Source organism: Blennius ocellaris (genome assembly GCF_963422515.1).
Source record: "Blennius ocellaris genome assembly, chromosome: 12".
NCBI lineage: Eukaryota > Metazoa > Chordata > Actinopteri > Blenniiformes > Blenniidae > Blennius > Blennius ocellaris.
The window spans coordinates 11920904-11929851 of NC_137661.1; the positions used below are offsets into that span (position 1 = coordinate 11920904).

An 8948-nucleotide genomic window follows, 5' to 3' on the forward strand; every position below is an offset into this window, starting at 1 on the left:
TCAGCTGAATCGTCAATCCAACATGAAATAAATGCCGCATTGGCCTTCATGTTCACCAAATTGAAGGCTGGCATCTTTTTAAGACATTTGACTGACATAAAACACAGTACTGTAAACATTGGAAGGATTTAAATGGCACTCTGAGGATGCACGCCGTCAAATCCTTCATGTAAAACCACACTGACAAACGGGAAAACAACAGTAGATGGGTCGGGAACCTTTAAGAACCCACAGAGTTTGAAACACTCCGGCTTGATTGAACTTGCTTTAGCTTCAACCACACACTGAAGTAAACAACATCTATTGGTTCCCGTATGAGGAGAAACCAGAGGCAAATATACCTCAGTCGTCAATCCATGAGCATCTCAGAGTATTTCAGACACTTTTTAAACCTGGTTCTTGTGATCACTGACCAATGACGGTCATTGGAAAGGAGTAGGAAGGGGGACGAATGGGGGAGGAGATGAGGTACAGATGCCAGGACATGGGTTTCAACTGAAGGAGAGACAAAAGGGAAAGTTTGGGGAGTTTGTCAGCCTTAACATGCACAGTCCTGGTGAGGAGGTGCAGGCTGCTCTGTCAGCTGAGGCCCCTGTTTGGCCCCTGTAACAGCGGGATCGCCAGCATCCAGACTCTCAGACATCTTTTCACAGATGATGTCAACCAGACGCTCGAAGGTCTGCTTCACATTGATGTTGTCCTTGGCGCTGGCCTCAAAAAACTCAAAACCTGCAGACATAAAGGAGCGTGGAGTCAGAGATGTTTGTTTAGTTTGTAGCTGTGACAAAATGCACTTTAATGGGTGCTGGACTACTTCCCACAAACCTTGTTGCTTATTTATGATTCTCCATGAACAAATTGTACATTTCTGTGATGCTGTGGATACCAGGGACCTACGGGCTAATGTGTTGCTTTTCACTGTTGCCATACAGCAGTCAGGTCTTGGTTGAAATTTCTGCAGGGCCTTCCTATGTGTAATTAGCATTTTCTATTTGATTTTTCTATGGGTGCTTCCCCAGAGTACAAAGATATGCTTATTAGGCATTAGTGATCTGTCGGTGTGAATGTGAAGATCCAGATTTATCACTCCTCAACCGGGTAAAAATGCCAACATAAACTATGTTAGCAGGATAAAATTGTATTTTGAGTATTAGTCCACTTCATGGGATTGGCAGATACTGTCAGCATGCCACGGCTGACAGTGTGTGGGAAACAAGAAACACCTATGACACACCACCGATCAATCATAGAGGTATAACTGTGGCATGACCAGCCACTGCAGCCTTGAATGAACAGGCATGTTTTTTTTTTTTTTTAACCTTTGAAATAGACCTCGCACCTATGGAAAAGTCACAGGTGAAACATGCAACTCCAGACAGAAATTCCACAGGTAAAAACCCATCGTACTGCTCCTATTTGAAAACTCTCAGAGCTTATCGAATGTTAAAAGTGAGAGGGGACGTCTATTTCTGTGTTAGGATCTGCAAACTAATGTTAAAAACGTTCTGTTACTGTTCATTAGAGATATAAACATCATTGGAATATCAGAATGAGGTCAATACGGAGATCATTCTAGAAACACGAGTCATGCACACAAACAGCGAGTCGACGATTGACGTGCCTGTACAGTATCTGTGAGCGTGAGCGTGTGCGTGCAACGTGAACTCACCAAGGTGTTCAGAAAGCTGCCGGCCTCTGTCTCCACCCACCACCCGCTCGTCCTCCATGTCGCACTTGTTCCCTACCAGCAGCACCTGGGCGTTGTCCCACGAGTACGTCTTAATCTGAGTCGACCTGGAAACCGACACAGCCGACAGTCAGAGAGAATCACAGGCTGTGAAGCGCAAATCTTTCTTCTCTCAGGGAAAAGCGACACAGAGTTTAATGACATGTTGGGGTTTGCACTGACTGAGCCAGCCAAAAACATAAAGGATTTTCACTGTCACCAAAAACTAAATTTTAGTCATTATCCTGTCAATTGGCTTTGCCAGTTTGGAGATTGAACTTTGTAGATGAGACAAAACAGATTTTAATAATTATAGAACACAAAAAAAAAAACCCTTGATCTTTCAATCAAGAATGATTCATTCTTAACCACAGCAAAGGTGTTTGCCAATGAAAAATATTTTCTTATCTTAATCCCCTTCTGGTTTCACTTTTCCTTTATAAAGTAAACAAGATTTGAATTTTTGTCAACAAACTAGTGGAACTGTAGATGGCAAGCAAGACCTGTTCCCAGTATGATTTAAAAATTGTACATAAAAAAAAGAATATACATAAAACAAAGGTGTTAAATAATAGCACTGACTACACTTTTCAGTGACTCTTCTAAGAGGACTTTATAATAACTGACATTAGTTTGTCATAGATTCTTCAGTATGAAGGTCCGCTGAACTGTTTGGCCATAGTTGAGAAGGCACTGAAGCTGGTGTCAAATTATATGGGGCACAATGAAAAATTCAGCACTGTCAAAAGAGTTGTTTTCTGGTGTCAGCCAGTCACTAGATTAATGATTACCCTTAAGAATGACTTGAAATGTTACAACAGAGAAATCTCACAATATATTCCAAAATTCACTGAAAGAAACTCCTTAAGCCACAGTGCTGACAAGACAAATAGAGAATAGAATAGAATAGAATAGAATAAAGACTAAGCTAATGACTGTGGTGAAGGTGAAAAGAATAAAACGTTGTGATTGCAACAACAGAAGAATTGAACTTCTGTCGACAAAAGGAGGTAGAAACAATGATTGCTGTATCTCTATATCTATTTCAATACCATTTCGTCTATCGTGTTTGGTTACAGCTGTGTTTCTCAGTACTGGCTCTATGGCCCCTCATGTTTTCATATAACCCCTTGATTCTAGCACGACTGACTGAAATACACAGGTTGCCAGGAAGCTCTGCAGAGGTCTGACAACACCCACTACATTTAATACGGTGTGTTGGAGCAGGGACACATTCAAATCATGCAGCCTGAGCATGTGAGAGTCCATAACGTACCAGTCCTGGACAGCATTGAAAGACTCCTCATTGGTGATGTCATACATGAGGATGAAGCCCATCGCTCCTCGGTAGTAAGCAGTAGTGATTGTGCGGTATCGCTCCTGACCAGCTGTGTCCTGAAAAAACAAACACACATTTTTTTATTTTCTTTGTTTGAGTCAGATTATGCTCAGGCGAGAACCTTTAGGTCCGAGGAAGTAAATCCTGGCCCTGGAAGGCCAAACTCCTGGATAGAATGGCTTTCTGCAAACACTCACGATGACACCTGCTTTATTGATTTGAGCAGTGTTGGATGAGGAAGACAGTAAACATGCAGGACAGTCGACCTCCTGGATTAAATAACCATGGTTTAGGTGTTCATCAGTAGCTTTACAAGTCAAAAACCAGTCGCAAATCCCTTTCTTTTTACTACACCGAGCTTTAAAAGAATTACAATACATAGATACCACCTCCCACAGAGAGTCTGATTGAAATGATAACTAAGTGTGTATCAGAATGAATAAATGTTGGTAATAATATTTTTCAATAAATTTACTCATGAAAAATGTACTCACAAATGTGACAATGGTATTTCTTTATGTGTCCAACACGTCTTTGAAAGATGTCCATGTGCTTTTGTTACACTTTTAATCAGAAGCAGCACTTAAGAAGCAGCCCGGTTGAAAGCAGCCTGCCGCTTCTCGTCGATTCGGTATGACTGGAAAAATGATCTCTGATGTGCAAAAATACTTCCCTCACTGCTGAAGACCTGCTGACCACTGCAGAGCTGTATGAATTCATTCTCTGCACCACGCTTACAGCTTTAAAGCATCAGCAAATGTTTTGAAGGAAGAATAGTAAGAATGTCGCCAATGTGTGAAAAGAAATTGCTAATTTACTTTTGATGTGGGAGCGGAATGAACTTTTACTTGCAGAAGCGCTTCAATTAATTATATCAGCTCTTTTTTCAGATAAAACACCACTGGGTCTTTATTTTAGGTTAATGAATCTGGCTGGTAAAATGGGAAAATCATATCTGCAGAAATGTATTAACTTCTATTGCGTTATATTTTTGAAATATCTTTCTCTTATAATATACAAGCCAGTCACTACTCACAGTTGATTTAACTTTACGCCATTAAAGATCATCACATTTTGTTGATGCTCAGTTATAGACCTACATAATAATGCTTGTCTTTGCTCTAAATTGCAGATATGTGTGAATATGAACATGTGTGTGGTTGTTTGTCCCTCCTCTCATCAATAGTTAGCTGAGATTCCTGCACTCTGCAATCCTGAACTGGATAAACAGTCATACATTCATAATTCATGTTTTTTTATATAGAAAAACATTAACCATATTCATCCCTTTGATGTGTATTTTAAGAGCACATTAATTCTTAGGCGACCAAACGACATCTGTGCATAGAGAACAGGAGATGTGACCTTACCTGATCTGTACGTACAATTGGTTTGATATGCTCTGCAGTTTAAATATATCTGCGTGTCCGTGTTGTTGAGCAGCAGGCTGCTTAGGATTTGAGCACCGTCTTTATACGTAAACTGTAGGCGTAGGTAGTGCTGAGTACTGTTAGATAAGATACAGTTGACTACTGATCTTTGTCTTCAGTATGAGTCACTAAAGTCCTCTTTTGTGTTCCAATGTTGACAAGGCTCATCGTTACTTCTTGGAGTTATCTTGTTTGTGAATTTCATTTCTGTGGCATATTTAAAGTTCACCTCCTGTTCTGTCTTGTTTTCACTAAAACAATAACATGTTCTATCTGCATTTGAAAACCATCAATCTTGAAGAGATCAAATTATTGACTGCTGCATTCTGTAATAAATTGACTTTGTTTCTTCAAAGCAGATACAAATGTGAATAAACAATACACATAAATAACATTGATCATACCAACATTACTTCATCCCGGTGTCAGATTTTTATGGCTGGTGACAAGTTGACTCAATGGTTATCGTGTTTTGAGGTGAGGTGAGAATTTTCTTTCCAATTGATAACTAACCAATAATTATAATAATTCTTCCAAAGGTCTCAATGTATTTGCTAAAAACAGTCCTTCATTATTCTATTATGTAATGCACACACACACACACACACACACACACACACACACACACACACACACACACACACACACACACACACACACACACACACACACACACACACACACACACACACACACACACACACACACACACACACACACACACACACACATACACTCATTGTATGTGAATATATACATCTCAGTCAGAATGACTTGCCCATTGTGAATCAAATGCACAAATTGTGTGCTGATGTTTAAGTACATGACTCAAATCAGCCTGTATTTTGGCTTGACGAGCTTAAAGAATCACTGAGAGATGGGGAATGGGATTGTGTGTGCTAGAAGGGAGCTTCTACTCAGGGATATGAGTAGTAATGGGGGAGGGGATAGCAGCACCCAGTCGGTTTCTTGAAGCCTTATTGGCCAATCAAGTCTTTCCTCCCAGAGGCAAGGCCTGGCAAAGGCTGACAACAGAGGCAACCCTACACGCACACCAGCGCGCATGCGCGCACACAGTTCTAGCTGCTGATGCTGAAACACCAGTTTTCTGCAGCTTGGGGAGCCTGTTTTTCCAGTGTGCTTGTCTTTACTCTATTGTGTACCAATTTATCTCAATATTGTTGAAGAATCCTTGCGAGCAGACATGTCTGATGCAAACAAATCTGAATAAGAGAGTCCCACCCATTTAAATACAACACCTTTTGAGGATTCTCAATCTAACAACAGGGTTGTCTTTTAGATTTTAGTTGGAGAAGCCGTCATCATTATTCTCCTACTTTAAATTCGGCTTAAAAAGAAACACTTTTCAGATGTAGGGGTGGATTGATTATATCTTAAAGTATATAGTTTTGGCACTGGATACCAAAGGTTTCAAATGAGTTGCACTCATCAGGGTGAAAAGTCAGTTGTTACGGAATGGGACTACAATGGCTTAAATGCTTCACTCTTTTAGTTCCCGCTTTGCTGGAAGGGAAATAACTGAGACTTTAAAACACCTGGATGGTCATTTTAAATGTCAAAGCCTGTGTGAAAGCTTAACTGCAGGTGTTTGATAACATTACAGATTATTTCAGCCCACAATTCTAATCACTCAACCCTGGTTTAAGCGACGCAATAAAGCTGAATCTCAGACGGGCCATTCCATGCTTCCCCAGTCAATTTTGCACATTACACACAAAATGGGGCTTTTTTTTTAATAAGTAATTTAAGAACCCGATATAAATGTCGATGTGAAGGTGTGCCTGTGTGTAGGAGCCATAAATGCCCCTTTCTATGCACAAAACATGCACTGTGTGTAGGCGCTTGTGTTGTACTAAGGTCCTCATTTCATCAATAAATATACACATCGCACGGCCTGATGTAATGTTGACCCAGCTGCTGAAGTGACTGACAATCAATATTTCACCAATTAGCATTCAGAATGGACAACCACGCAGGTGAGGAGATGGCGATTAAGAACACTAGAAAATAAGCACACACATGTTTGTCTACATTAATCTGAGATTAATAACACAATAAGGGTATAGTTTCAGTTTGCAGTCTGTAAATTTTCCTGAAGTTCACATATTTCCAACTGCAGAAATGAGTTAGTTCGTCTCCGTTGAAAGCCATGACTGCATCTATTTGAGTCATAAACTCAAACATACAATAAAATGTGAGTGCAACCACTATTTCACGTCCTAATAACTTTTATAACTTCAACTGAATTTAATGAGTGAGTCATTAGACTGACCCACACCGTTCTGACAGTTCAGCTAATATGTTACATCGTCACTACAAAAAGTGTTATTGCAACATCACAAATGTTTTTGAGGTCAGATTGACTTTTTGGATGTTTTTTTTCTCTCCTGAGAAATGTCAAAAAAAAAAATCCCAGAGGCTAGTTGATTAAAACAGAGAGTGGACTGCATCTGGACCTCTATGGAGCAACAGCTTGAATGACGTGTCTTTGGTCCAACGAAGTTACCAAAATCCTAAACAGTATCTGAGTGTCATACCTGTTTTGTCTTGTCTCATGTTTTACACATGGGAGGAAGAGTACATCCATTTTTGAGTGAGAACATAAAGAGAGGAGTGTCTTCTTTGAAAGTCTTCCTCTTCTCAAACCTCAATCCCACAAAGCAACACGTCTTTCACTGACTCTGTGAATGATGTGTAACTGGTAGTTTCCATTCAGATCGGTTTAATCAATGTTAAGTTTATATGCTCATGTAACATGAATTATTATGTCCTTTGCTGTAAAGCACCATGTGATCTATATCTGGGAATTGTGCTCGATAAATAAAGTTTACCTACTTATTTACTTACTTACTTTGTTGTTATGTATTTAATGTATACACACACGTATCATTTAAAATAACAATAATAAAAGAGATCAGTGGTCATCTCTTGTCTGTGCTGATACTTAGGTTTTCAGGAAATATGAAACTCAAGAGTGTTGTAAAAAAAAAAAAATCCAAAAATATTGTGAACACTGTCATCTTCTTACCCAGATCTGTAGTTTGATCCTCTTGTCATTCCTGTAGATGGTCTTCACCTTGAAGTCGATGCCCACCGTGCTGACAAAGGCTGGCGTGAAGGAGTCGTCAGCGTAGCGGAACAAGAAGGAGGTTTTACCTACACTGCTGTTACCAATGATAAGGATTTTGAACATGTAGTCAAAGTTCTGGTCTGAAGACTCCTTCTGACCATAGGTCGCTGTTGCAGATGCCATCTGGAGAGGGAAGAACAAGAGAAGGTAAACAGAGATCTTCTTAGCTATAATTCCTCAGGTACAGCATATGTTGCAAGGTACAGGCAAACAAAACAGTACAGAGGCAGATCTGATCTTAAATCTTTTTTGTTTTTAAGGTATAGTCTATAAAATACACCATTTATCCCAGAAAATATGGAGTTTTGTGAATATATTTTGGATTTGTTGTTACATTTAAATCAAAAGGCACCAAGGAAGGCGTCTGTAGGCTCTCATGCCTATTAGTTCAGTCCATGACCATCTTCAGCATATTGTTTGGTTCTCAAGCGATTGTTTATCCACACACAATGTCAATCCACACATAATATGTACTACAAAAGACAACACCAACAAAAAACAAAAACTTCAAACATAAAACATGATATCTCGTTTATTGAAAGAATTGGGACAATAACAAGCATTTTATTATAGAAGCAATTTAAAATAAAACAAGAATCATCCGTGATGAGTGGCACAAAAAATGGTTTTATTTTATTTGAGTCTGTAAGAGACATTTTTGGAAACAGAATTGAAATGTTATGGTCTGTTTGAAATAGAAAGCCAAGGAATATGCTTGCAATATTCAACTTATTAAATATTCAATTATTTATGAGAAAAATGTCTCCAACAGGGCAAAATTAAGGTAAAAGTGTGTGATAGTTAATTCATAATTTAAATAATAATGGGAAGCATGTTGTAAAATATTAAATAGTTTGACCTGCAAAATGTGGAACAAAAATAAATGAATAAAGTCCATCCAGAGCACACAGATCTGTTAAACGCAGAGTATACAGCCTGCATGGTGTAGATCTCATGCTTACAGCTTAAGTTACATCCTATTAAAGATGTAGATGGACATCAACGCCAGCAAAATACACCACTGGGAAGTAAGTATAATACAGCAGTAACGTTAGATTTCGCAGCCCACACGCTCAGAAGCAACCAGGGCAGACAGCTACAACAGCCCTGAGCGCTTCCAGGAAACGACAGTCCGTCATTCAAGTTCAAATTTTAGTCACGTCTTGGAAAGCTGTAGTAGCAGCCCACTCATCGTCATGGTCAGACGAAATTTTTTTTTAAATGAGTCCAAATATTTGCTAAACACACAGCAAGATGCAGAGCAGTGTGAGATTCAGCGGGGACAAGCCCTTCAAAATAAAA

General features: G+C 39.3%; 1 protein-coding gene across 1 annotated transcript; it reads right to left on the reverse strand.

Annotated features, from left to right (window-relative positions):
• Positions 1 to 538: 538 nt before the first annotated feature.
• Positions 539 to 7769, reverse strand: rab3ab (RAB3A, member RAS oncogene family, b; the record flags this gene model as incomplete). The annotated part of the gene is made up of 4 exons (XM_080506643.1): positions 539 to 729; positions 1670 to 1794; positions 3003 to 3121; positions 7545 to 7769. The coding sequence occupies 4 exons, from the start codon at positions 7767 to 7769 to the stop codon at positions 539 to 541; spliced, it is 660 nt and encodes a 219-aa protein (XP_080362769.1).
• Between the last annotated feature and the right edge of the window lie 1179 nt (positions 7770 to 8948).